At 55.5% G+C, this 27,389-nt stretch overlaps 1 protein-coding gene across 2 annotated transcripts in view; it reads left to right on the top strand.

The window, feature by feature from the left end:
• Positions 1-26,970, top strand: part of TMEM8B (transmembrane protein 8B) — a 31,903-nt gene extending 4,933 nt beyond the window's left edge. The window contains exons 3-13 of one of the 2 annotated variants that reach the window (XM_054032186.1): positions 3,843-4,050; positions 11,504-11,637; positions 12,086-12,357; positions 14,246-14,592; positions 15,063-15,159; positions 15,660-15,783; positions 23,042-23,184; positions 24,208-24,386; positions 24,796-24,942; positions 25,611-25,727; positions 26,273-26,970. In XM_054032186.1, the coding sequence (XP_053888161.1) occupies positions 3,843-4,050; positions 11,504-11,637; positions 12,086-12,357; positions 14,246-14,592; positions 15,063-15,159; positions 15,660-15,783; positions 23,042-23,184; positions 24,208-24,386; positions 24,796-24,942; positions 25,611-25,727; positions 26,273-26,608 (2,104 nt within the window). In that variant the 3' untranslated portion in view covers positions 26,609-26,970. The remainder of the gene's footprint in view (positions 1-3,842; positions 4,051-11,503; positions 11,638-12,085; positions 12,358-14,245; positions 14,593-15,062; positions 15,160-15,659; positions 15,784-23,041; positions 23,185-24,207; positions 24,387-24,795; positions 24,943-25,610; positions 25,728-26,272) is intronic. The other variant, XM_054032187.1, reaches the window with a different exon arrangement.
• The last annotated feature ends 419 nt before the right edge of the window (positions 26,971-27,389 follow it).

Here is a 27,389-nt window from a genome sequence, read left to right as displayed (position 1 = left end):
GCCCCACGCTCCCACCTGCCCTTAGTGCAAAGGAGTCTGGGCTGCGCCCGCCAGTGCCACCTCCCTGAATCCACCTGCCATGGGTGACACACCCAAAGAGGCCATTGTCCGCATTCATGAGCGGGACGCTCTCTGCCGGTTGTTTTTCCTTCTGTGTAGATTTCACAGGCTTGGTTAGCCAGTGGCTCCATGGGCACCTGGACCTACTGTAACGAGGCTGCCTCTGGTGGGACACTACTGAGTATCAATTCAGGGCAAAGTGCTTGGCGCAGGGCGGTCACAGCCCAGGGCTCGGGGTCCTTTACTACTGAGGCACCAAACCAGCCACACAGCGAGGACTTCGGTTTTACCCCACTGGCTAACCAGAAGTCACACAAGCAATTCCCTTAGTATTGTCACCAGCACCGCTCCTTATGGGGATGAATGGTTATGAAAACCAATACCCCAGGAAAAGAAAAAAGGTTCTCCTGATCCCAAAGGACCAAGCCCCAGACCTAGGGGGTAACTTAGATCTTACCCAAAATACACGCTTATAGTCAATTCTTATTAACTAAGCTAAAATGTATTAAAAAAGAAAAGAGAGAGAGTGTTGGTTAATAGATCAATATACAGACAGACTTGAATTCAATTCTTGAGGTTCAGATACATAGCAGAGATGAGCTTGTAGTTGCCAAAAGTCCTTTTAGAAATAGTCCAGAGGTTATAGTCCAATGTCCATATTCAGGGTGGCTCCAGTCAGTGACTGTGGATCTCAATCCTTGTGGCTTAAGGTTTCCTCCACTTGAAACCCAAAGCGGATCTGAGATGAAGCAGGATTGTGTCCCAGGGTTCTTGTACATTTCCAGCAGCCTTTCGGCCTGAGAAAACAATAGGCTTAATTCTCCTTCTCCCAGACATCCTGGCAATTAGCACAGGGTAATGTATCCATTCAACAGTTCAGATACAGGTTACCACAACCTTCAAAGAGACATAGTATTATTGTCTCTGTTTCACTCAAGTGTCTTCCTCAATCCTGATACTCCTTTTTTTTTGATCTTTGAATCAAAGCTATATCAATAGACATGTCTTCCTAACAAGTCTTTAAAGTTCGGCCCTGGGTCATGTCAGTCTGTGAGTTAATTCTTTGTGGGCTAGAATCCACTTCATCAGATGCATGAAGTGGAAAATACAGTGGCAGGTAGATTTAGGTTTTGTAATGACCCATCCACTCCCAGTCTTTATTTCAGCCTAATTTAATGGTGTCCAGTTTGCAAATTAATTCCAGTTCTGCAGAACTAATTTGCAAACTGGATACTATCAACTTAGCCCTGACTAAAGACTGGGAGTGGATGGGTCATTACAAGAACTAAAAACTAATTTCCCCATGCTAATTTCCCCCTACTGTTACTCACACCTCCTTGTCAACTGTTTGAAATGGGCACCCTCGTTACCACTACAAAAGTGATTTTTCCTCCCTTGGTATCTTACTGTTCATTGAATTGTCGCGTTAGCACTGACCCCCACTTGGTAAGGCGACTCCCAGCTTCTCATGTACTGTGTACATATACCTGCTACTGCATTTTCCACTCCATGCATCTGATGAAGTGGGCTGTAGCCCACGAAAGCTTATGCCCAAATAAATGTGTTAGTCTCTAAGATGCCACAAGGATTCCTCGTTATTTTTGCTGATACAGACTAACACGGCTGCTCCTCTGAAACCCGTGAGTTAATTAACTCTTTCTGGCCCTGTCACCTTTCAATGAGGTATTATATTACACTCATAACCTCACACCTAGCTGTGAGACACACAACGCACAACACCAAACAGCCAGAGGGAGCAGTGTCTTACCCCGCTTGACAGGAGCCTGCGGAGGCCTGTTCTCACCCCCAGCTTTGCAAGTGTAATCGCCAGGATAGACACACAACTCCTTAAATATTGTCCATGCAGACGTGTGGCAGGGACTGACTGTCGCGGAGTGTGGGGGAGTCAGGGCCCTGCACCCCTCTTCCCGAGATTCACTGCGACTCTCAACCAGCCAGTAAAGCAGAAGGTTTATTTAAGGACAGGAACACAGTCTCAAGCAGAGCGTGTAGGTACGACCAGACCCCCTCAATTAGGTCCCTCTGGGAGGTTCAGGGAGCTTAGACCCCAGCTTGGGGTTCCCTGCCTTGCACCACCCAGCCCAAACTGAAACCAAACCAAAACTCCTCCTGCAGCTCCTCTCTTCCCCCTCCCCCCAGCTCCTCCTCTCCTTTGTTCAGTCTCCCGGGCAGAAGGTGTTAATTCTCCCCACCCCCTCCTGGCTCAGGTTACAGCTCAGGTAGCTTCCTTCAAGGGAAGTCCCACATCCCCACTGCAACCCCCCTGCAACATTCCCAGGTCAAATCTGCCCTGCTCCCTGCTCCGTCACACTGACAGCCGGTGGCTGCTGGCTCTCGGCAGGGACCTCCCGTACCAGCTGGGTGTGAATGGGTGTATATCTGACCCCGGGGTCCCCGTACAGCCTAAGGGACCCCTCAGCCAGGGGCAGCAAGCAGCCCCTTGGAGGAGCCGGTCAGTGGGCCAGACCCCCAAGGGGTTCCTCCAGCATAGGCCCCACAGCCCCACCACCTCCCAGACGGAGGCCTGGGCTCCCTCCTTCCTGCTCCACCCCAGGCCCTGCCCAGCGAGTCCCACCCAGCCAGCCCCTGGGTGAGACATGTCCCCTCCGCAGGGACCGATGCCCCCAGCCGGGGTGTGCAGTGGCGCCCGGCAGCTTGTCCAGCCAGAGCAGGGTTTGTCCGGCACCTGGAGCCCCCATGGGCAGCCCTGAGCTCAGCCCAGAGACCTGCAGGCTGAAGCATCGTCCCCCTGGCCGAGCAGAGCCGCTCCCCAGCCAGGCTGGGGGGTCCCCAGCTCAGGCGCTGGCCCCCTCTGGCTCCCTCGGCAGGTCAGTCGCAGGAGCCAGCAGCCAGCTCCCTCCAGGAGCCCGCTCTGTACCCCCTGCCTGGCCCCTTCACGGGCAAATAACAGCAGTTCCGTCCTGTGGCTTGTGCCTGTCCCCTGCCTGGCCGGTCTCAGCCCTTTGTCCTCGAGCGGGGATCTGCCCAGCTTCCCTGCTGAGAGCTGGGGGCACCTCCTGCCCCTTGGCCAGGGGTCCCTCGGTGTCCATGTGCTGGGCACTGGGGTCCCCTCGGCCTTGCTGGGATCCAGCATCACCCCGGGGTGCAGCCAGCTCCTTAACAACCCTCTGCACTGTGACCCCGACAGTCCCGGGACACCCCCCTCCTGTTCTGTGCTGCCCCGGGAGCGGACAACCCCCCTCCCCCCACTGAGTAACAACGCAAAGTGCAGTGGAAACTGAGGTACCCCTTGAGGTCATACAGACATTTCAGACCATCCCCCTTTGTCACACCTTGTGCGCATGCACACATGCACACACTTACACACATGCATATGTACACACCCCTACATACACGGACACACACACACATACACACGGACACACACACAGCTCCCCCATTCCCACAGCTCCCTCCAGCCCTTTGAGGTGTTGTAAGATCCAGCTGGTGAATTGATGTGGGCTATTCCTGCAGCCCCCCATCAGCCTGGCACTGACCCCACACAGCGAGGGGGGCCCTGCCCCATACTGGGACCCCGGAGTCTCTCCCTGTGACCTGCTGGGGTCGTGCTTCCCAGGATGCTGTGGGTCGGGATTGTGGGGCCTTGGCACAGTGAGGGTGGGATTGGGCTGTATCTGCCCAGGTGCAGCGTCCCTGGGGGCTGATGGTGCCAGGCCTCTGCTGCCAGTGCCACCCTCCCCAGCCGCTCGGCCGCTGTCTCTGCTCACCTGCTCCTATCTCACGCGCTCTCTGCCCTGCAGGTATTTCCGCTCCGGGGCTCCCCCCGTCATCGCCCCCCTCCATACCCACTTTCCCCGGGACACGGCCATCCCCAGCTCCTTCACTCTCACCCTCACCTGGAGCCTGCCAAACCGCACCACCGGCGTCTTCAACATCACCAGCCCACTGCCTGGAGACTGGTTCCTGGCCGCCCACCTGCCCAAGGATGAGGGCAAGATCTCTGTCAAGGTGAGGGGCCAGCAGGGAAAGGTTAATGGCCATGCCCCTCACACCAGAGGCAGGAACGAGCCAATGCCCTGCGGGGTGCTAGAGCTGCCCCAGGCTGGTGCAGGGCAAGGCCCCTGTTGCTCTGACTGGGGGAGGGGATTCCCCATTGCTCTGTCTGGGGGAGGGGCAGGGGGTTCCCCATTGCTCTGTCTGGGGGAGTGTGACGGTGCTGCCCCTAGGAGCCAGCTGAGGTCACTCAATCAGGGTGAACTGCAAACAAAACGGGGCAGACAAACCCCAAACGCTGGTGGATATTCCAATACTTAGATTTACCAACCAGCTCAAAACAGCTTCTGTAGTACCTCACTGGTTACTCAGAGTCCAAACAACGCAGTTCCCTTAAAGTGCCCAGCCTCAGGCCTCCGTCCAGACACACCTGTCAGATATGATGATGATTACTGAAAATCTTATCTCATCATATATAAATATAAAATTAAATTAAAAAAAAAAAAAAAAGGGTTCTCCCAATCTCAAAGGATCAGCCACACACCCAGGTCAAATGATAACTTAGATCTTACCCAAAATACACCCTATAGCCAATTCTTATTAACTAAACTAAAATTTGTTAAAAAAGAAGAGAGTGTTGGGTTAAAAGATCAATATACAGACAGACTTGAATTCAATTCTTGAGGTTCAGATGCATAGCAGAGATGAGCTTGTAGTTGCCAAAAGTCCTTTTGGAAATAGTCCATAGGTTAATAGTCCATAGCTTTTGCGAACAGGGGCTGCTAACAGGGAGTTTTGCAAGGGAGTTGGGAATGGGAGTGGGAAGGGAGCGGCGGTCCCTTTATTCCCCTTAAAACCTATAAACCAAACTACGTTCAAAACCTTTTGCTTAAACAACCCTTTCATTAACTAGGAGACAATGCAGGCAGAAGCCCAGCGGCAGAGTGGGGGCTATCCAGTTTATTGCACTGAGTGCAGCATGTATGATTACCTGCCCCGTGGGCGGGTGGCGTATGTGTACATTCGGTGCAAGGAGCTCCCGGCCCTCAGAGACCACGTACGGACTCTGGAGGCCAGGGAGGCGGAACTGGAGGAGCTAAGGGAGGCAGAGAGGTATGCTGATGAGGCTTTCCGGGACACTGTAGAATTGTCCCACCTCCGGTCAGACAGCCCCTGCGCTGTTGAGGAGGACGAAAGGCCCAGGGAAGCAGAGCAGTCAACGGGAGCAGAGGGAAACCTTCCCATAGTTGGGACCCTCCTTCCAGACGGTGCTGGGGTTACCTCTCGCACTGAGGTTACCTCTCCGGGGGAGGGAACTCCAGTTGCTAGGAAAAGGCCGGTGTTAGTAATGGGAGATTCGATCATTAGAAACATAGATCGCTGGGTTTGTGATGACCGGGAGAACCGTATGGTGACTTGCCTGCCTGGTGCGAAGGTTGCGGATCTCTCGAGGCATCTAGACAGACTTATGTGTAGTGCTGGGGAGGAGCCGGTGGTCGTGGTACATGTAGGTACCAATGACATAGGGAAGGGTAGGAGAGACGTCCTGGAGACCAAGTTTAGGCTGCTAGGGAAGAGACTGAAATCCAGGACCTCTATGGTGGCATTCTCAGAAATGCTCCCAGTTCCACGCGCAGGGCCAGGTAGGCAGGCAGAGCTTCAGAGTCTCAATGCGTGGATGAGACGATGGTGTAGAGAGGAGGGGTTTACATTCATTAGGAACTGGGGAAACTTTTGGGATGGGGGGAGCCTATACAGGAGAGATGGGCCCCACCTAAACCAAAGTGGAACCAGACTGCTGGCACTAAACATTACAAAGGTTGTAGAGCAGTTTTTAAACTAGGAGATGGAGGAAAGCCGACTGCTACAGACGAGCACGTGGATCGGACAGAGACTTCTCTTAGGGGAGAGTCTAATGATAGAGAATCTCCAGGTAACAGTCAGGAGCAGAGGATGGAGGAGGATAATGTAAGGGCCAGATCAGATGAGAAACATTCACATAAAAAAGAATCTGACACATCAGAAAAGGGCAGACACATAAACAGTGACAAGTTTTTAAAGTGCTTGTACATAAATGCTAGAAGTCTAAATAATAAGATGGGTGAACTAGAGTGCCTCGTGATAAAGGAGGATATTGATATAATAGGCATCACAGAAACCTGGTGGAGTGAGGACAATCAATGGGACACAATCATTCCGGGGTACAAAATATATCGGAAGGACAGAACAGGTCGTGCGGGGGGGGGGGGGGGGGGGGGAGAGTGGCACTATAAGTGAAAGAAAATGTAGAATCAAATGAAGTAAAAATCTTAAGTGAATCCACATGTTCCATAGAATCTCTATGGATAGAAATTTCATGCTCTAATAAGAATATAACATTAGGGATCTATTATAGACCACCTGACCAAGACAGTGATAGTGATGATGAAATGCTAAGGGAAATTAGAGAGGCTATCAAAATTAAGAACCCAATAATAGTGTGGGATTTCAATTATCCCCATATTGACTGGGAACATTTCACTTCAGGACGAAATGCAGAGATAAAATTTCTCGATACTTTAAATGACTGCTTCTTGGAGCAGCTGGTACAGGGACCCACAAGGGGAGAGGCAACTCTAGATTTAGTCCTGAGTGGAGCGCAGGAGCTGGTCCAAGAGGTAACTATAACAGGACCGCTTGGAAATAGTGACCATAATACAACTGTGTTCAACATCCCTGTGGTGGGAAGAACATCTCAACAGCCCAACACTGTGGCATTTAATTTCAAAAGGGGAAACGATGCAAAAATGAGGGGGTTAGTTAAACAGAAGTTAAAAGGTACAGTGACTAGAGTGAAATCCCTGCAAGCTGCATGGGCGCTTTTTAAAGACACCATAATAGAGGCCCAACTTCAATGTATACCCCAAATTAAGAAACACAGTAAAAGAACTAAAAAAGAGCCACCGTGGCTTAACAACCATGTAAAAGAAGCAGTGAGATAAAGAGACTTCCTTCAAAAAGTGGAAGTCAAATCCTAGTGAGGCAAATAGAAAGGAGCATAAATGCTGCCAAATTAAGTGCAAGAATGTAATAAGAAAAGCCAAAGAGGAGTTTGAAGAACGGCTAGCCAAAAACTCCAAAGGTAATAACAAAATGTTTTTTAAGTACATCAGAAGCAGGAAGTCTGCTAAACAACCAGTGGGGCCCCTGGACCATCGAGATACAAAAGGAGCACTTAAAGACGATAAAGTCATTGCGGAGAAACTAAATGGATTCTTTGCTTCAGTCTTCACGGTTGAGGATGTTAGGGAGATTCCCAAACCTGAGCCGGCTTTTGTAGGTGACAAATCTGAGGAACTGTCACGGATTGAAGTGTCACGAGAGGAAGTTTTGGAATTAATTGATAAACTCAACATTAACAAGTCACCGGGACCAGATGGCATTCACCCAAGAGTTCTGAAAGAACTCAAATGTGAAGTTGCGGAACTATTAACTAAGATTTGTAACCTATCTTTAAATCAGCTTCTGTACCCAATGACTGGAAGTTAGCTAATGTAACGCCAATATTTAAAAAGGGCTCTAGAGGTGATCCCGGCAATTACAGACCGGTAAGTCTAACGTCAGTACCAGGCAAATTAGTCGAAACAATAGTTAAGAATAAAATTGTCCGACACAGAGAAAAACATAAACTGTTGAGCAATAGTCAACATGGTTTCTGTAAAGGGAAATCGTGTCTTACTATCCTATTAGAATTCTTCGAAGGGGTCAACAAACATGTGGACAAGGGGGATCCAGTGGACATAGTGTACTTAGATTTCCAGAAAGCCTTTGACAAGGTCCCTCACCAAAGGCTCTTATGTAAATTAAGTTGTCATGGGATAAAAGGGAAGGTCCTTTCATGGATTGAAAACTGGTTAAAAGACCAGGAACAAAGGGTAGGAATTAATGGTAAATTCTCAGAATGGAGAGGGGTAACTAGTGGTGTTCCCCAAGGGTCAGTCCTAGGACCAATCCTATTCAACTTATTCATAAATGATCTGGATTAAGGGGTAAACAGTGAGGTGGCAAAGTTTGCAGATGATACTAAACTGCTCAAGATAGTTAAGACCAAAGCAGACTGTGATGAACTTCAAAAAGATCTCACAAAACTAAGTGATTGGGCAACAAAATGGCAAATGAAATTTAATGTGGATAAATGTAAAGTAATGCACATTGGAAAAAATAACCCCAACTATACATACAATATGATGGGGGATAATTTAGCAACAACAAGTCAGGAAAAAGATCTTGGCGTCATCGTGGATAGTTCTCTGAATATGTCCGCGCAGTGTGCAGAGGCGGTCAAGAAAGCAAACAGGATGTTAGGGATCATTAAAAAGGGGATAGAGAATAAGATGGAGAATATATTATTGCCTTTATATAAATTGATGGTACACCCACATCTTGAATACTGCGTAGTACAGATGTGGTCTCCTCATCTAAAAAAAGATATACTGGCACTAGAAAAGGTTCAGAAAAGGGCAACTAAAATGATTAGGGGGTTGGAATGGGTCTCATATGAGGAGAGATTAAAGAGGCTAGAACTCTTCAGCCTGGAAAAGAGGAGACTAAGGGGGGATATGATAGAGGTCTATAAAATCATGAGTGATGTGGAGAAAGGGGATAAGGAAAAGTTATTTACTTATTCCCATAATACAAGAACTAGGAGTCACCAAATGAAATTAATAGGCAGCAGGTTTAAAACAAATACAAGGAAGTTCTTCTTCACGCAGCACACAGTCAACCTGTGGAACTCCTTACCTGAGGAGGTTGTGAAGGCTAGGACTATAACAGCGTTTAAAAGAGAACTGGATAAATTCATGGTGGTTAAGTCCATTAATGGCTATTAGCCAGGCTGGGTAAGGAATGGTGTCCCTAGCCTCTGTTTGTCAGAGGGTGGAGATGGATGGCCAGAGAGAGATCACTTGATCATTGCCTGTTAGGTCCACTCCCTCTGGGGCACTGGGCATTGGCCACTGTCGGTAGACAGGATACTGGGCTAGATGGACCTTTGGTCTGACCCGGTACGGCCATTCTTATGTTCTTATAGTCCAATGTCCATATTCAGGGTGACTCCAGTCAGTGACTGGGGATCTCAATCCTTGTGGCTTAAGGTTTCCCCCTCTTGAAACCCAAAGCAGATCTGAGATGAAGTAGGATCGTGTCCCAGGGTTTTTTTACATTTCCAGCAGCCTTTTGGCCTGAGAAAACAATAGGCTTAATTCTCCTTCTCCCAAACATCCTGGCAATTAGCACAGGGTAATTTATCCATTAAACAGTTCAGATACAGGTTACCACAACCTTCAAAGAGACATAGAGACAATAATACTATTTCCCCCAAGTGTCTCCTAAATGTTAATATTCCTTTTTTGATCTTTGAATCAAAGCTATAGCAATAGACAAGACTTGTTTGCTTACATCACAAGACCTGAGCAAACATCTCCCCTTGAGATCTCTAACAATGCAGACTTGCATTTCAAAGCTCTAGTCATTTACAGATCTTGCTATCCAGTCTCTAAAGTTGGGCCATGGGTCAGATTAGTCTGGGAGGTAATTAACTCTTTCTGGCCCTGTCACCTTTCAATGAAATATTGTGTGACACTCATAACGTCAGAGGGAGGGACAGGGAGTTCCCCATCATTCTCTATGGCAGAGGCTGCCAAGCTGTGGCAGAGGAGTGCTGTACCGGGGGTCTGTCCCCTTTCAGGGGTAGTGGGCCCCAGAGCCAGCCAACCCCTGATCTGGGACATGCCCCCTTTAAGGACACAGGTGTTCCGGGGAAGAGCAGATCTGCTGGGGAAGTGGGGCCAGGTGCAAATCTGCAGCCAGCTCCTGAACAGGATCAAGCCGGCTGCAGGGGCACCCCCAGGAGGGGGGCCGGCTGGGGGAGCAGCTCCCTGGGCTGGGACCCAGCAGGGGGCCAGGTGGGCTGGGGTGGCCTGCCTTCGTCACAGCCCCAAGTAGGGGGCTGGGCCCCAGAACCGCGGGTCCAGGAGCTCTGTGGAGCCCAGATGCTGGTGGGCTGGGGACGCGGCCGGAGACCCAGCCCCAGGAGAAGGGCTGGGAATCAGGGCCGGCTCCAGGCACCAGCTCGCCAAGCAGGTGCTTGGGGCGGCCACTCCGGAGAGGGGCGGCACGTCCAGCTATTCGGCAGACGGTCCCTCACTCCCGCTCGGAGCGAAGGACCTCCCGCCGAATTGCCGCCGCAGACCGTGATCGCAGCTTCTTTTTTTTTTTTGCGCTGCTTGGGGCGGCAAAAATCCTGGAGCCGGCCCTGCCGGGAATGCCTGCTGGTTGCAGAAGGACGAGCCCCATGCGAAGGACCCCACAGAGAGGCCAGGGGTCACGGAGCTGCAGGCTCTGGAACAGTCCCAGGGGGACCCCTTCAGTGTGTCAGCCCCCCGAGGGTCACACTCCCACTGGGGTCAGTCCCTCAGTCCCCTCCTGGGACCGACCCTCGGAGCCTCCAGCACCCCCCTGGGTCACGCCGGGCTCCTGCAGCGAGTCCACTGGACTGGCCCCTTGGGGAGGCTGCACGCCCGGCCCAAAGGGAGCAGTGCCCCCCGAGCTCCTGCCTGCAGCGACTCCCAGCCCCGAGGCAACCGCAGGTGGGGTCCTGGCTGTCTGGGACACGCGCAGACAGTGCGGAGCAGCGACTGGAACGTTACAGCAAAGCCCCGATCCCTCCTGACCCCCCTCGAGTCCCCATCCAGGAGCGTGTGTCCTGCTTCCCACGGCCCACGCACAAACCGCCACCAGGCCTCTCCGCCGTCCCTTGGGCAAATCAGGTCACCTGGCTTCCCCCTCGGTTCTTTGTTCTCCAGCTGGTCGCAGGTGCCCGGCCTCTTGCAGAGGGTGGGCCCCAGGGCCGGCAGTTGCTAGGTTACAAAATGTCCAGGCCATGGTCTGAGCCAGGCGGCAGCCACACCTGGCAAGAATAAACCTCCTTTTGCCACCACCTAGTTACACGTGCAGCACAGAGGGGAAACTGAGGCACACACCGTATTCATGCACAACATGCAGAATGCCCTGGCCGTGAGGGGGTGGGGAGGCCGCTGGGGGAGGGGTCGGGGTCGGGGGTGCCCGGGCCTGGCCGTGAGGGGGAGGGGGAGGAGGTGCCCGGGCCTGGCCGTGAGGGGGTGGGGAGGCCGGTGGGGGAGGGGGTGCCTGGGCCTGGCCGTGAGGGGGTGGGGAGGCTGGTGGGGGAGGGGGTGCCCGGGCCTGGCCGTGAGGGGGTGGGGAGGTCGGTGGGGGAGGGGTCGGGGGTGCCCGGATCTGGCTGTGAGCGGGTGGGGAGGCCGGTGGGGGAGGGGGTGCCCGGGCCTGGCCGTGAGGGGGTGGGGAGGCCGGTGGGGGAGGGGGTGCCCGGGCCTGGCTGTGAGGGGGTGGGGAGCGTGGGGGGGGGGGGGGAAGGTGTGCCCGGCCCCCCTCTGACGCCCCTGCCCCGCAGGGTCTGTACGAGGAGTGCCAGTACCTGTTCCAGCCCCAGCTCATCGTGCAGCGCCTCGTGGGGATCGCCGTGCTGTACCCCGGCTACGTCAGCCCCCAGACCCTCACGCCCCACAACCGCTCTAGCCTCTACAAGTGAGTGGGGGGGCCCTGCTGGGGGGGTCACTGCTCTGTGCCGGAGGCTCTCCCAGCTCCGCGGTGGGGATGAGCTCTCTGCTTGGGGCTGGGGTCCCCTTCAGTGGCAGGGGATCTCCCCACTTCCTGTCCTTCCCAATAACTGAGCCTAGCCGGGGGCCTTTGGGGGGACGGCAGCAGCAGATCATTCAGTCCCCCACCCCCGGGCGCCTTTCCCCCGAGCCGGTTCCCCCGTGGGCAGACTCAGTCTAGCTCCCACTGACCCCGGGGTCCCAGGGCACCGGCTCCCCATGCCAAAGGGGTGGGGCCGGAGCGGGTGGTGCGGGAATGTCCTGGGTTGTGTGTGCCCCACAGGAGGGGGCCTGGCTCCTGGTGCGGGGCACGTGGTCTCTGGGGAGGGGCAGGGCCATGGGGGTCCCCGCGGGGCTGACGCTCCGCTCCTCCGCAGGGTCTTTGTGCCCAGCCACACGTCGCGGGTGCTGGTGCAGGTGCTGGGCTGCCGGGCCGGGAACCGCAGCGCTGCGGGCTGCCCGCTCTGGCTGACGGTGCGAGCCAAGGCCCCCCCGCTGCACAACTCCAGCGCGTTGGACTGCCGGGAGCGGGCGCCCTGCCAGCTGGCGCTGGAGCTGCCCCTCTGGCAGCACTGGTACTACGTGCTGCTGGAGCAGGCCCTGGGCGTGCCGGGCCCCGTCCACTTCCAGCTCACCGTGCAGCTCACAGGTAGAGCCATGGGGCTGGGCCGTGGGGTGGCTGGCGGGGGAACCACCCCAGGGCCCGACCCTGTGCAACCCCCACTGGAGTCCGGGGGGCGGGGTGGGCCCCTGCGCAGTGCGCACAGATGACCCCGTCCGGACTCCTGGGTTCTAGCCTGGCTCTGGGAGGGGGTGGGGGCTGAAAGCCAGGATGCCTGGTTCTCTCCCCAGCACTCAACGTGGGCAGGGCCGGCCATATCTCTGAGACCGGCTGTGGGCAGCACCAGGCCTGTCTTTGCTGGCAGCAGAACCAGCTTCACGAAGCAGCTCCCCCACACACCGCCCTGCGTCTCTGCCAAGCGCCCAAGTCACCTCAGCACTAGAGCTGTGGCCCCAGCTTTCCTGGAGGGACCCTTCACTGTGCCAGACCCCCACGGGGCCCCTCTCTTCTTCCAGGGAGCCCCCCAGCCCTGTCACCTGTGAGACGGAGACGTGTCTCCTGTGCAGGGCCCAGCAGTGCTCAGACGGGCCTGTCCGTCGCCTGGCACGGCCCGGGCAGGCTGGAGGGTAGCGCAGGGAATTGAAGGGTGAACCCCCTGAGCCCAGAGCAATTCACCAGCCAGGCTGTGGTGAGCCCATGTTCTGGCTCCGCGTCTCTCTCTGGCCCTCCTCTGTCAGTTCCCTGGTGAGGGTCCCAGGGTCACCCCCCATCCCCCACCCCTCTGTTCTGAGCTGGGGTCTGAGCTCCTCTTCCCCCTCTCCGGGTCCTTGGGGGCCAGGTGTCACTGCCCTGGTGACGGATCCCCCATTGATAGGGGGCCTCCAGCTCAGTCAGCCTGGCGACACTCCTCCCCTCCATGTCTCTTAGCCTGCCCTGAGAGCAAACGCAATCCTTCCCCCCACAGGGTAGCCATGCAAGTGTAGGGGGAAACTGAGGCACATACAGGCATCCTAAAAAAATATCACCAATAACGCCCACTTCGCCCCAATGCCTGACATTGATCCTAGCAGCAAACACAGCCACCCGCACCCTCACCAGCCAGGCACAGTCCTCCCCAGAGGGAAACTGAGTCATTAACATACTGGAACAACTCCACAAGGGCTGGGGTGGTGTCTAGATCCCTGACAGTTGTGAAATCCAGATTGGCTGGTGTGACGGTGCTGCCCGTGGGAGCCAGCTGAGGTCACTCAATCAGGGTGAACTGCAAACAAAACGGGGCAGAGAAACCCCAAACGCTGGTGGTTATTCCAATGCTTAGATTTACCAACCAACTTTGTCCTTACTGTGGAAAATTACAGCAACATGGAGCCTGGAGTCACATGGGCCAGTCCCTGCATACTTTGAGTCTCAAGGCATATATGCCTTCTCTCAATGGGCCCATTGTATAGCTGATGGTCCTTAATGGGCCATCAAGCAGGCTAGGCAGAGCTAACACCAACTTGTCTGGGATGTCACCCAGAAGCATAGCATAAGTTTGCCATACAGACAGTATAGAGCCAATATTCATAACTTCAACTACCAAAACTGATACACACATATAGACAGCATAATCATACCCAGTAACCCAGAACCTTGTCCTAGACACCCCATTTGACCCCCTTTATACAAGATTTGGTGCCACTACAGGACTTTGGTTGCAACCATGATCTATAGGGTCTGAGTTCACATCAGTAGCGTCACAGCTGGTTTCTGAGAGATATGCCCAGGGGTTAGCATGGGGGCTGGGTGGGTCCCTGGCCTGGGCGATGCTGGGGGAGACTGGTCACAGTGGCGCCTTCTGGCCTGGGCCTGTCTGGGAAGGGAGACCCGCCCAGGGGGCAGGGATGGGGCCAGGGGGTCAGAAGGGCGCATGCTGGGGCTGGCAGGGAGGGCAGCCCGGGGAGCCCAGTGACGGCACGGCTCTCGTCCCCTGCAGACTGCTCCAGGCCCAGCCTCTCACGGGCACCTGTCCTGCTCCCCGCTGCTGCCATGAACATGCCCCAGTCCTTCGGTGCCTTGGTCAGCCTGTCGCTGGGGGAGAGCGCGCCCCCCGTGGCGCCGAACGGCACCCAGCCGCCGCCAGCCATGCCACCCCCCGGCGAGCGCTGCTGGCCCATCCGGCCCACGCTGCGCAACGAGCTCGACACCTTCTCTGTCCACTTCTACATCTTCTTCGGTCCCAACGTCTCGGTGCCGCCCGACCGGCCCGCGGTCTTTGGCATCAGCCTGCTGCCGGTGCTCGACAGCGGGGGGGTGCTCAACCTGGAGCTCAAACTCAACGTGGTGAGTGACCCCCCCCCATGGCGAGGGCAGGGCAGCACCACTCAGGGGCGGGGGCACTGGCAGGGCTGTGGGGTGCCCGGGGCTGGGATGGGGGGGGCTGTGACTCAGCGTTGGGGGCATCGGCAGAGCTGTGGGGTTGTAGGGTGCCCAGAGCTGGGATGGGGGGGCTGTGGTTCGGGATTGGGGGGCATCGGCAAAGCTATGGGATTGTGGGGAGCACAGGGCTGGGATGGGGGGGCTGTGGGTCGGGGTTGGGGGGCATCGGCAGAGCTGTGGGATTGTGGGGAGCCCAGGGCTGGGATGGGGGGGCTGTGGGTCGGGGTTGGGGGGCATCGGCAGAGCTATGGGATTGTGGGGAGCCCAGAGCTGGGATGGGGGGGCTGTGGCTCAGCATTGGGGGGCAGCGTCAGAGCTGAGGGGGGCCCAGGCTGGAGTGTCAGGAACTCACTGTTGGGCTCTGTCCCTTTCAGTCGTCCCTGCGGGGGGAGAACGTGACGGTCTTTGGGTGTCTGACCCACGAGGTCCCGCTGATGGCAGGAGACAACGCGTCTATCACCTGTGAGACAGGTGAGGGCTGGCCCGCGCCCACCTCCGCGCTCCCCAGTAGGTGGCGCCAGAGGGGTGGGCCTGGGGCTATTGGGGCGCCCAGCGGGGGGCGCTGCAGGTGAGGGGGCTGGAGCAGGAGGGGGTCACTGGCTTGGAGCAGGCCGGCTAACCCGGAGCAGCCCGTGTGGAGGCAGATCCACCTGCAGCCAGCGGCTCTGGTTCGGGGAAAGCTGTTCCCAGCCGGCTCCAGCGACACCCCGACCGCCGCATAGGGGGAGAGCTCGGAGCGGCTCTGGGTGTAGCTGGGCCCTGTCACTGCAGCATGGGCTGCCCCACAGTGCGGGGAGGGGGCTGGGATGGGAGATGCGACCATAATGGTGAGTGAGGGACTCTCCCCCCCCACAGCATTGCCCCCAAGGGCCCAGGGCTTCTCCCTTTCCATGGCCCCTATGGGGCTGCCAGGACAGAGTGGGGAGCTCCTGCACCCCGGCCCCTGCTCACTGCCGCTTGCCTCCCCGCAGGGTCCCTGACTGGATTCCTGCTGTCTGTCAACAGCACGGCCAGCCTGGCCCGCTTACGGATCCCCTACCCCCAGACGGGCAGCTGGTACCTGAGCCTACGCGCACTCTGCGCCACGGAGCACGGGTAAGGGAACGCCATGCCGGGGGCCAGGCTGGCACCGGGGGGCAGTTGGTGCATGGAGAGGGGCTGGGGTGGAGCTCAAGGGTATGAGCTGCGGCTGAGGGTGTACTGGCCGCCCCTTCCCACAGCCCCCATTGGCCTGGAGCAGCGAACTGCGGCCAGTGGGAGCCGCGATCGGCCGAACCTGCGGACGTGGCAGGTAAACAAACTGGCCCAGCCCGCCAGGGGCTTTCCCTGAGCAAGCAGCGGCCCGACTTTGAGAACCACTGGCATAGAGTTCTGTCCATAGGCATGTCCCTGCCTGCCTTGCCGAGTCACAAGGCGTATCTGCCTTCTCTCAATGGGTCAGTTGTGTAGCTATAACGATGCGGTTCTGGCGGGACCCAACTGACAGTGCCAATTCAGGACAAATTGCTAAAACAGGGCAGTTACAGCCCAAGGCTGGGGTTTCTCCACCTCTCAGGCAAACCAAACCAGCCAAAGAGGACTTTGTTTTTTCTCCACTGGCTAACCACAAGTCACACAAGCAATTCCCTTAGACACTCCAGTTTCCCAGTATCACTACCAGTGCCACTCGTTATGGGGACAAATGGTTATGAAAACCAATACCCCAATTAAAAAAAAAAGGTTCTCTCGATCCCATAGGACCAAGCCCCAGACTCAGGTCAATATACAAATTAGATCTTACCCACAAATCACGCTGTTGCCAATCCTTTATTCATAAAAGGAAAAAAATAGAGATGAGAGATAGAATTGGTTAAATGGAATCAATTACATACAGTAATGGCAAAGTTCTTGGTTCAGGCTTGCAGCAGCGATGGAATAAACTGCAGGTTCAAATCAAGTCTCTGGAACATCCCCAGCTGGGATGGGTCATCAGTCCTTGGTGTAGAGCTTCTGTTTGTAGCAAAGTCCCTCCAGAGGTCAGAAGCAGGATTGAAGACAAGATGGAGACGAGGCATCAGCCTTTCATAGTCTTTTCCAGGTGTAAGAACACCTCTTTGTTCTTACTGTGGAAAATTACAGCCAAATGGAGTCTGGAGTCACATGGGCCAGTCCCTGCATACTTTGCTGAGTCTCAAGGCGTATGTGCCTTTTCTCAATGGGTCCATCGTATAGCTGATGGTCCTTAATGGGCCATCAAGCAGGCTAGGCAGAGCTAACACCAGCTTGTCTGGGATGTCCCCCAGAAGCACAGCATAAGTTTGCCATACAGACAGTACAGAGCCAATATTCATAACTTCAACTACAAAAGTGATACACACATATAGACAGCATAATCATACCCAGTAACCCATAACCTTGTCCTAGACACCCCATTTGACCCCCTTTATACAAGATTTGGTGCCACTACAGGACCTTGGTTGCAACAATGATCTATATGGTCCCAGATTATGTCAATAACGTCACACCCCCAACGCAAAATTGATGCAGGAAGGGATGACACAGACATCACTAACTGCATCCCAAGAGCTCCCCATCCTTGGGTCTGTCTCACTACAGCTAGTATTGGGTTTGAAGCCATATCAGAGTATAACAGAAATGGTTTATCAAAGCCATGTTCAATAACATGATTGAACCTCTTCACAAACTCAAGGTAAAACTTGGTTAGAACAATACTGGATTGGATCTGCTCTTTCATCATGGTTCCTGTATGTGTCATGTGATCTTGCCAAGAGCTAAAGAAAACAGCTACTTTATCCATACAAGCTCGGGCAAATGTTTGGAACCCAATTAACATCAAGATAATGTAGATATTAATGTTCTTCATAGTACGGAATCTTGGCATTTAGTCATGGAAGCAATAAGGTAGTGTGCCTCGGTTTCCCTTTTCATACAGCACATTAGGTCTGGAACGTTGTTTCCCCTGTGAAAAGTTCCAATACTGTTTACAGGCATCAACTGTGAAACATCAGTGTAACAAGGCCTTTTAACATAACCTGTGTTCTCATGTATTCCTTTTAATATGTTCAAGGGATTTTTTAAAAGATTAGGCACATTGTACATTTGTACAGTTTGTGGTAATAGCAACACAGTCGTTAAAAAAATTACCAAGTATCAGGGGGTAGCCGTGTTAGTCTGTATCTACAAAAACAACAAAGAGTCTGGTGGCACCTTAAAGACTAACAGATTTATTTGGGCATAAGCTTTCGGGAGTAAAAACCTCACTTGCATCCGAAGAAGTGAGGTTTTTACTCACGAAAGCTTATGCCCAAATAAATCTGTTAGTCTTTAAGGTGCCACCAGACTCTTTGTTGTTTTAAAAAAATTACCATTAGCATCAACAAATTCATTGCAAGTGTCCATTTACAATCATGTTTGTCATGCCACACCTTGGGCTCAATACCATTGGAGTTGGGGCATTTTAGGGTTAACCTGTGGCTTCCCTTTGCAAAATTCAGTTTTCTCTTTCCTCCTTGTCCTGCAGGATCAAGCCCCGATTTCTCTTGCTTAACAGAATTCACTGGCTGATGGGGTGGGCTCTCTGTGCTAACAGCTGTGACAGGTTGGATCACAGAAACCCCCTTGGGAACTGCCACCCGATGTGCAAAGACTACCCCTGCTCCTGTTTTCCCTGCCAGCTCAGGACTCCAGCACCCTGTCTTGCTGAGCCAGACGCTCCCGTCTGCTCCAACACAGACCCAGGGTCTGAATCACCTGTCCCAAAGCTGCAAGTTTACCTGAAAACAGCTCCCAGAAGTGTGCTTGTCTTTAACACTCAGATGCCCAACTCCCAATGGGGTCTAAACCCAAATAAATCCGTTTTACCCTGCATAAAGCTTATACAGGGTAAACTCATAAATTGTTCGCCCTCTATAACACTGATAGAGAGATATGCACAGTTATTTGCTCCCCCAGGTATTAATACATACTCTGAGCAAATTACTAAATAAAAAGTGATTTTACTAAATACAGACAGTAGGATTTAAGTGGTTCCAAGTAGTACCAGACAGAACAAAGTAAGTCACCAAGTAAAATAAAATAAAATGCGCAAATCTATGTCTAATCAAACTAAATACAGATAAGTTCCTCACCAGTTCCCGAATGCTCCCTTTTACAGGCTAATCTCCTTTTAGCCTGGGTCCAGCAATCACTCACACCCCCTGTAGTTACTGTCGTTTGTTCCAGTTCCCTTCAAGTATCCTGGGGGGGTGGAGAGGCTACTTCTTTAGCCAGCTGAAGACCAAATGGAGGGGTCTCCCACGGGTTTAAATAGACTCTCTCTTGTGGGTGGAGACCCCCCTCCTCCCTCCTATGCAAAGTCCAGCTCCAAGATGGAGTTCTGGAGTCACCTGGGCAAGTCACATGCCCCTGCATGACTCAGTCTTTACAGGCCGAAGCCATTGTCCACATGGTATCTTGCATGTCTCCAGGAAGACTTCTCATGTGGATTGGAGCATTCCAAGATGCATTGTTCTCCAAGTGTCTCCTGATCAGGTACTTAACCTGGCGAATTCCTTCCTAAAGAAGCTGACCAAATGCCTCCCAAAGCTTACTTAGAAACCAAGCCAGCATACAGCCCATATTCTTAACCTCGAGTAGAAAATGATACATATGTACAAATAGGATGAATAGATACAGTAGACCAGAACCTTTACGGAGATATGTTACATGGCACAGGCAGCACAAAACATATTCCAGTTATGTCATACATACATTTATAAACACCCCCCCATAAAGCCTTATGGGGTACACTGTCACATCAGCTATTAGCAAGTCCTTCCTTTCCCAGCCAGGCAAGTAATTTGCACTACCCCAGACCAGAGCCAGTCCACCAGTTTTCATATTCGTAACTGCTATCATCTCCAAGGCTGGACTCTGTCTTAAAGAGACACCACACAAATCCAAAGAGTCTGCGGGTGAGAGTTTGCTTGCTCTCCCCCGCATCCTCAAGCATTTAGCCATAAAACTGCTCTGCTCTGACACATCAGTAACCAAATCTGTCCTCAAACCCTGAAGCACAAACTGCTCATTTAAAGAATCAGAAAGGAGACATTCCTGTTCCAACACCATTGTCTCCCCAACAAGTTGGCCCCACACAGCCACTTGGTTATAGGGCTGCCTCAATTCCTTAACAACTTTTACTTCCTCTGAAACCTTCTCAAAGCTACCCACACTGGATCTTTTAAAAGGAAAGTCAGAGGATCCATTCACAACAGACAATTTTTGGCTGCTAGGAACTGAAACTTCCTTGATTAAATCACTCTCACACCCTTCAGTTGCAGGGAACTGCTTGCACCGAGTACCATGAGGATTCCTTTCTCCAGGAGCTTTTCTAAGCAGCAATTCACCCCTCACAGAAATTCTGCCCTTACCCTCTTCACCTAGGGCTTGCTCTAAAGGCACACTTTCCTGAGCAACAACAGACTCTGTCTGGGTCTTACTTACATTCAGGATCACCTTTGGCCCATCAGGCAGATCTCTACACAATCCCCTTTCAGGCAAATGCATAGACTTCCTAGATAAAAGGTTAGAAGCATTCTCCTTCCCTTTGCCACACACAAGCTCAGGAATTTTTTCCTTCTTGCTACAAGTTGTTAAACTGTCAGTAGGTAACACAATTAAATCACCTTTTTGCTCTCCTTGTGCCCTGGCTAGGGTATCACCCTGATCAGACAGAGATGCTACACCCTTTCCCAACCACACATTAGCAACAGGCAAAATACAAGCACCAGAATTGTCTGGTCTCTGGGATTTTGCTAAGACACTAACTGGATGCAACCTAGTTACGGTGCCATTCTCCCCAGCAGACACAAACTTAGGACCATTCGCTTCCTGGGCTTTAGTTGAATCCAGAACCAACTCTGAGACAACTGCACTACCCTCAACTATCACAGGCTGAAAGGCCCCTTCTGTCTGCTCCACAGACAAAGAAGAGCTGGAGATAACTTCTTCCTTACCAGACACACAGCTACTCCCAACAGATGAACTGCTGCTCTTCTCACTACACTGAGCTACTGCCAGCAAATCACAGTGACCCTTTCCAGGTTCACTTTTACAAGCTGTACTTGCCAACAATCCATCACCCATCCAAAATCTCCCCTTTCCTTCCTCAGTTGGGACTTCAACGTGACCATTTACTTTAATCTGCTCCCGAGAAACATTGTCCTGACCAATGAGATCTTTCTGTGTTTGATCTAATTCCAGATCCACTCCTGAGACATTAGACAGACATTCAGACACTCCATTCACAGCCACACTGCTTTCCTGCACAGACACACAGCTACTACCCCCCAGGTTAGAATCCCCCTCTCCATGGCCAGAGCAAAACTGGTTAAACACAGAAAACTGCCCAGAGTAAAACCACATATCCACAGAGTTATACACTGGATTTTCCAGAGGATACAGTTTCTGCTGTTCATCCCTTGCTTTTTTGACTTGGAGCTGGAGTCTGGCCGTCTCCCTCTCAGCCGCCAGAAGTTCCAGAAGCTCCTTACTTGCTTTTTCTTTCTTTCATCAGCTTCTTTCTCCAGCTGGGCCAAGACTTGCTTCTCTTCCATTCAAATTTCTGCCAGTTTTTGCTCATGTATTGTTCAGACTGCAGGCTGTCCATTAGGGCTTGCAGTTTCATTGCTTCTGCTGTTGCTTTTTGGCTCATGGTCACTGATCTTTAACCAACAAACTCTCAATCCCAACATTCCAATGTGGATAGCGTGGGGTTCTGACCCAAAGCGTCATTGACCTGGTTCTGTGGATCCAAGCACGACTACGCCACTGTGACAATGTGGTTCTGGCGGAACCCAACTGAGAGTGCCAACTCAGGACATGGGCCAGTCCCTGCATACTTTGCTGAGTCACAAGGCATATCTGCCTTCTCTCCATGGGTCCATTGTATAGCTAATGGTCCTTAATGGGCCATCAAGCAGGCTAGGCAGAGCTAACACCAATTTGTTTGGGATGTCACCCAGCAGCATAGCATAAGTTTGAAATACAGACAGGTCTGTCACTGAATGACCAGACAAGTTAAAGTGTTCTCCCACTGGTTTTTGAGTATTTTGGTCATTCAGTGACAGACCTGCGGGTGGCTATATTACAACAGAAAAACTTCAAAAACAGACTCCAAAGAGAGACTGCAGAGCTAGAATTGATATGCAAACTAGACACAAAAAGAAGAACAGGAGTACTTGTGGCACCTTAGAGACTAACAAATTTATTAGAGCATAAGCTTTCGTGGACTACAGCCCACTTCTTCGGATGCATATGCATCCGAAGAAGTGGGCTGTAGTCCACGAAAGCTTATGCTCTAATAAATTTGTTAGTCTCTAAGGTGCCACAAGTACTCCTGTTCTTCTTTTTGCGGATACAGACTAACACGGCTGTTACTCTGAAACTAGACACAATCAACTCAGGTTTGAATAAGGACTGGGAATGGCTGAGCCATTACAAACATTGACTCTATCTCCCCTTGTAAGTATTCTCACACTTCTTAACTGTCTGTACTGAGCTAGTTTGATTATCACTTCAAAAGTTTTTTTTCTCTTAATTAATTGGCCTCTCAGAGTTGGTAAGACAACGCTCACCTGTTTATGCTCTCTGTATGTGTGTATATATATCTCCTCATTATATGTTCCATTCTATATGCATCCGAAGAAGTGGGCTGTAGTCCACGAAAGCTTATGCTCTAATAAATTTGTTAGTCTCTAAGGTGCCACAAGTACTCCTGTTCTTCTTTTTGCGGATACAGACTAACACGGCTGTTACTCTGAAACTTATAACTTTAAATACAAAATGATACATGCATCCAGACAGCATCCAGACAGCATGATCATAACCAGCAAACCATAACCTTGTCGTAGACGCCTTATTTGACCCCCTTTATACAAGATTTGGTGCCACTACAGGACCTGGGTTAGAACAATGATCTATATGGTCACAGTTCATATTAATACCCATCACACAAGGCTGGAGATACCCTTTCCTCCCAGGAAAGACAAGGCCTCTGAGTGTAGGTCCCTGGGTCCGTCTGTCCCCGTGGGTCTGTCTGACTGTCAATGCTGGAGCCAGGTGGCGTCAGCGTGGGGTCAGGGCCCTGCTGGCTGGTGGTGGGTGACTCGTTGACTTGGCATCTCCGGCAGGTGCTGGGTGCTGGCGCGGTGCCCATGGCCTGGCCCAGGCTATGTGTGTGTGGCCCGGAGCTGCGCTGGTGCCTGCCGTGTGGCAGGTTGGGGGGGGCGAGTGGCAGCGTCCGTCGCATGGGTCTCGTGCCCCCTGTACTGCTCCTGTCCCCTCCCCCACGCTGATGCCAGGCTGTGTGTGGCAGGTTCGAGCCCTGCGCTAACGTGACAGCGGAGGTGTATTTACGGACCTACCTCTCCCCCTGCATCGACGACTGCGGCCCCTACGGCCAGTGCAAGCTGCTGCGCACCAACAACTACCTGTACGCGGCCTGCGAGTGCAAAGCAGGTGAGGGCAGTCGGGGCAGGTGAGGGGGCAGGGCAGGTGAGGCAGGTGAGGGAGGTGAGGGGACAGGACAGGTGAGGGAGGTGGGGTATGGGTGAGGGGGCAGGGAAGGTGAGGGAGGTGGGAGGCAGGTGAGGGGGCAGAGCAGGTGAGGGAGGTGGGGGCAGGTGAGGGGGCAGGGCAGGTGAGGGAAGTGGGAGGCAGGTGAGGGGGTAGGGCAGGTGAGAGAGGTGGGGAGTGGGTGAGGGGGCGGGACAGGTGAGGGAGGTGGGTGGGTGAGGGAGGTGAGACCGGTGAGGGGTCAGAGCAGGTGAGGGAAGTGGGAGGCACGTGAGGGGGCAGGGCAGGCGAAGGAGGTGGGGGGTGGGTGAGGGAAGTGGGGGCAGGTGAGGCAGGTGAGGGATGGTGAGGGGGCAGGACCGGTGAAGGAGGTGGGGGGTGGGTGAGGGGGTGGGGCAGGTGAGGGAGCTGGGTGGGTGAGGGAGGTGGGGGCAGGTGAGGCAGGTGAGGGATGGTGAGGGGGCAGGGCAGGTGAAGGAGGTGGGGGGTGGGTGAGGGGGCGGGGCAGGTGAGGGAGCTGGGTGGGTGAGGGAAGTGGGGGCAGGTGAGGGATGGTGAGGGGGCAGGACAGGTGAAGGAGGTGGGGGGTGGGTGAGGGGGCGGGGCAGGTGAGGGATGGTCAGGGGGCAGGGCAGGTGAGGGAAGTGGGAGACAGGTGAGGGGGCAGCCTCCCAGGGCCACTCCACAGAGTCTAGAATCGCCCCCCGGCAGCACGTCGCCCCCCCCGTGCCCCCTCACATTACTACTGGCAAAGCCCCCTCGGGGCATCGTCTGGAAGCCAGGACAGGGCCCCTCCTTGCCCCCCCCAGGCCGAGCCGTGTGGCTGGAGTGTCCGTCGCCCCCGGCCCCGCTACCCCCGTGTGGCCCCGGGACCCCCGGCCTGGCAGCCCCTCTCCCCAGCCCCTGGGTCCCCATTGCCTGCGGCCTGGCCCCCACTTCCCGCCCGCTGACGGGCCCGTGCCGCAGGCTGGAGCGGCTGGGGCTGCACGGACAGCGCCGCGGCCTTTTCCTACGGCTTCCAGCTCCTGGCCACGCTCCTGCTCTGCCTCAGCAACCTCATGTTCGTGCCGCCCGTGGCCATCGCCCTGCGCAGCCGCTACCTGCTGGAGGCCTCGGTCTACGTCTTCACCATGTTCTTCTCCACCGTGAGTCGGGGCCGCGGCGCGCCCTGCGCGGGGAGAGCCGGGCGTGGGGACGGGCTTTATCCAGAGCCGGGCGTGGGGCCGGGGACGGGCTGCAGGCAGAGCTGGGAGGGGTCCTGAGGGGGGCTGCCCTCTGTGGGGCTGAGCAGGGGGAGGTGGTGTGGGGCTGCCTGCCGGGGGGCTGGGCAGGGGCAGGGGGAGGCAATGGGGGGCTGCCCACTGGGGGGGCTGGGTAGGGACGGGGGAGTGGTGAGGGGCTGCCCGCCAGGGGACTGGTCAGGGGGAGGCTATGGGGGGCTGCCCGCCAGGGGACTGAGCAGGGGGAGGTGGTGGGGGGCTGACGCTGGGGGGCTGGGCAGGGGGAAGCGGTGGGGGGCTGCCACCAAGGGGCTGAGCCGTGGTCTCTCCCCAGTTCTATCACGCCTGCGACCAGCCGGGCATCGCCGTGTTCTGCATCATGGAGTACGACGTGCTGCAGTTCTGCGACTTCCTGGGCTCCCTCATGTCCGTCTGGGTCACCGTAATCGCCATGGCGCGGCTCCAGCCCCTCGCCAAGCAGGTGAGGGGGGGCGGCTCTGCCCCGGGACCCCTGCCCTCCCGGGACTCCTGCCCTCCTCCTGGGACCCCTGCCCTCCCGGGACTCCTGCCCTCCTCCCTGGACCTCTGCCCTCCCCGGGACTCCTGCCCTCCTCCTGGGACCCCTGCCCTCCCGGGACTCCTGCCCTCCTCCCTGGACCTCTGCCCCTCCGGGTTTCCTGCCTTCCTCCCAGGCACCCTCACGACACCCGCCACAGGCTGGCACGTTGCTCCCGGGGAGGAGCCAGCGCCTCCTACAGCCCTGGGGAGACGCAGTAGGGACCGGCCCCGGGAAGCCAGCGTCAGACGGCGCTTAGCTCAGCTGGGGGGTGGGTGAACCCTGGACACAGGGCCAGGTGGTGGGAGCTGGGCCCCCGATCCCTGCTCTCCTCAGCCCCCCATTTCCCCTCATCCCTCTGTGCCCAGCCGCAGCCCTAGGACCTGGGCGCTGGCACCCTGGCCGGTGTGCTGCAGCTCGGGCTCTGCCCCGTGGCCGCTGGCCGGCCGGGCAGACCTGGTTCTGCCGTTCCAGCCCAGCCAGCCCGGGGCTGCGTGTCCGAGACCGCTCGCCCTCACTCCCACCCTGCCCCCGCCCCAGGGGGATCGATGTCGCTCGCGCCCTGCGCTAACCCTGCCTACTCTCTGCGCCAGGTGCTGTACCTGCTGGGCGCCATGCTGCTCTCCATGGCCCTGCAGCTGGACCGCCACGGGCTCTGGAACCTCCTCGGGCCCAGCCTCTTCGCCGTGGGGATCATGGCCGTCGCCTGGGTGAGGCCCATGGGGTGGAGCTGGGGGGGCACCTGGGAGCTACAGGGGCTGCTGTCCCCCCTCCCCTCCCACTGTGTCCCCCTCCTGTGAGTCTCACCTGCAGCTCTACTCTTCCAGTTGCACCCACTCAGCACCTTTCCTGGGGTGTCTCCCCCCCCAGGCCCTCGGGTCCCTGCCCTGCAGCATCCCCCCCCCCACTTCCCACCCCCCCCATCCATCCTGTGCCCCTCCCCCCAAACTCCTCCCTCATCCCCTTGGGTCCCTGCCCTGCAGCATCCCCCCCCCACTTCCCATCCCCCATCCATCCTGTGCCCCTCCCCCCATGCCCCTGCCCCCCCATCCCCTCAGGTCCCTGTCCTGCAGCTTCCCCCCCAATCCATCCTGTGCACCTCCCCCCATGCCCCTCCCCTCATCCCCTTAGATCCCTGCCCTGGAGCTGCCCCCCACACACACTCCTCACGCCCCCCAATTCTCATCCTGTGCCCCTCCCCCACGCCCTTGGGTCCCTGCCCTGCGGCGTCTCACCCTGTCTCTTGCCCCCCCAGACGGCGCGCAGCATCCGCCGGCGTCACTGCTACCCGCCCACGTGGCAGCGCTGGGCCTTCTACCTGTGCCCGGGGGCGCTGATCGCGGCAGGGGCCGTGCTGCTCTACGCCTGCGTGGAGACGGAGGAGAACTACTTCTACATCCACAGCATCTGGCACATGCTGATCGCGGGCAGCGTGGGCTTCCTGCTGCCGCCGCGCCCCAAGCCCGCCGGGCGCCTGGGCCCCCTGCCCCGCCACAAGGGCTGCGGCTACCAGCTCTGTGTCAACGAGCAGGAGGAGCTGGGGCTGGTGGGCCCCGCCACGGCCTCCATCAGCAGCGTCTGTGCCAGCTGACAGCGCCTCGCCCGCCTGGCCTCTGCGGGCACCACGCCGGGGGCGACAGACAGAGCAGCCCCAGGGCGCCCGGCCCCCGATGGACCCACAACGAGGGGCATCCCCCACCCACAGCCATAGACACCAGCCTCCTGGGTGGGCCTGAGCCCCATGGCACCCCCGGGTGGTCTCTGCCGGCTGCTGCCCCACGGACTGGCTCAGCCCTCTGCTCATGGTGACTGGGCTGCAAATCCCCTGCTTGGGGCAGTTATGGGACTGCCACGGGCAACACAGGACCACAACGCCAAGCCCAGCACAGCCCGGCTCCCCTCCCGGCCGGGGGCTCTGCTGTGTAACGACAATTACATCCCCGTGGCACTTGGGCCCTGGTGTCGGTGCAGCTCCATCCGCCGGGCAGGGCAGGCAAGGACGCTGGGAGGTGCCCGCTGCTCTGGGGGATGGGGGCTGGAAAACTGGATCCACAAGCAGGCAGCGCGGCCCCAGGCTGGGCCGGGGCAGGAGCCGTGCTGCTCCTGCAGGGAGAGCTGGCTCCCAGCTGCGGGAGGGTGTTGCGGATTGTGGGGGAGTTAGGGCCCTGCACCCCTCTTCCCGAGATTCACTGCGACTCTCAACCAGCCAGTAAAGCAGAAGGTTTATTTAAGGACAGGAACACAGTCTCAAGCAGAGCGTGTAGGTACGACCAGACCCCCTCAATTAGGTCCCTCTGGGAGGTTCAGGGAGCTTAGACCCCAGCTTGGGGTTCCCTGCGTTGCACCACCCAGCCCCAACTCAAACTAAACTC

This window comes from Malaclemys terrapin, chromosome 6 (assembly GCF_027887155.1).
Source record: "Malaclemys terrapin pileata isolate rMalTer1 chromosome 6, rMalTer1.hap1, whole genome shotgun sequence".
Taxonomy (NCBI): domain Eukaryota; kingdom Metazoa; phylum Chordata; order Testudines; family Emydidae; genus Malaclemys; species Malaclemys terrapin.
Note: the sequence above shows the minus strand (reverse complement) of the source record. Positions and strands in the feature narration are given on the sequence as shown.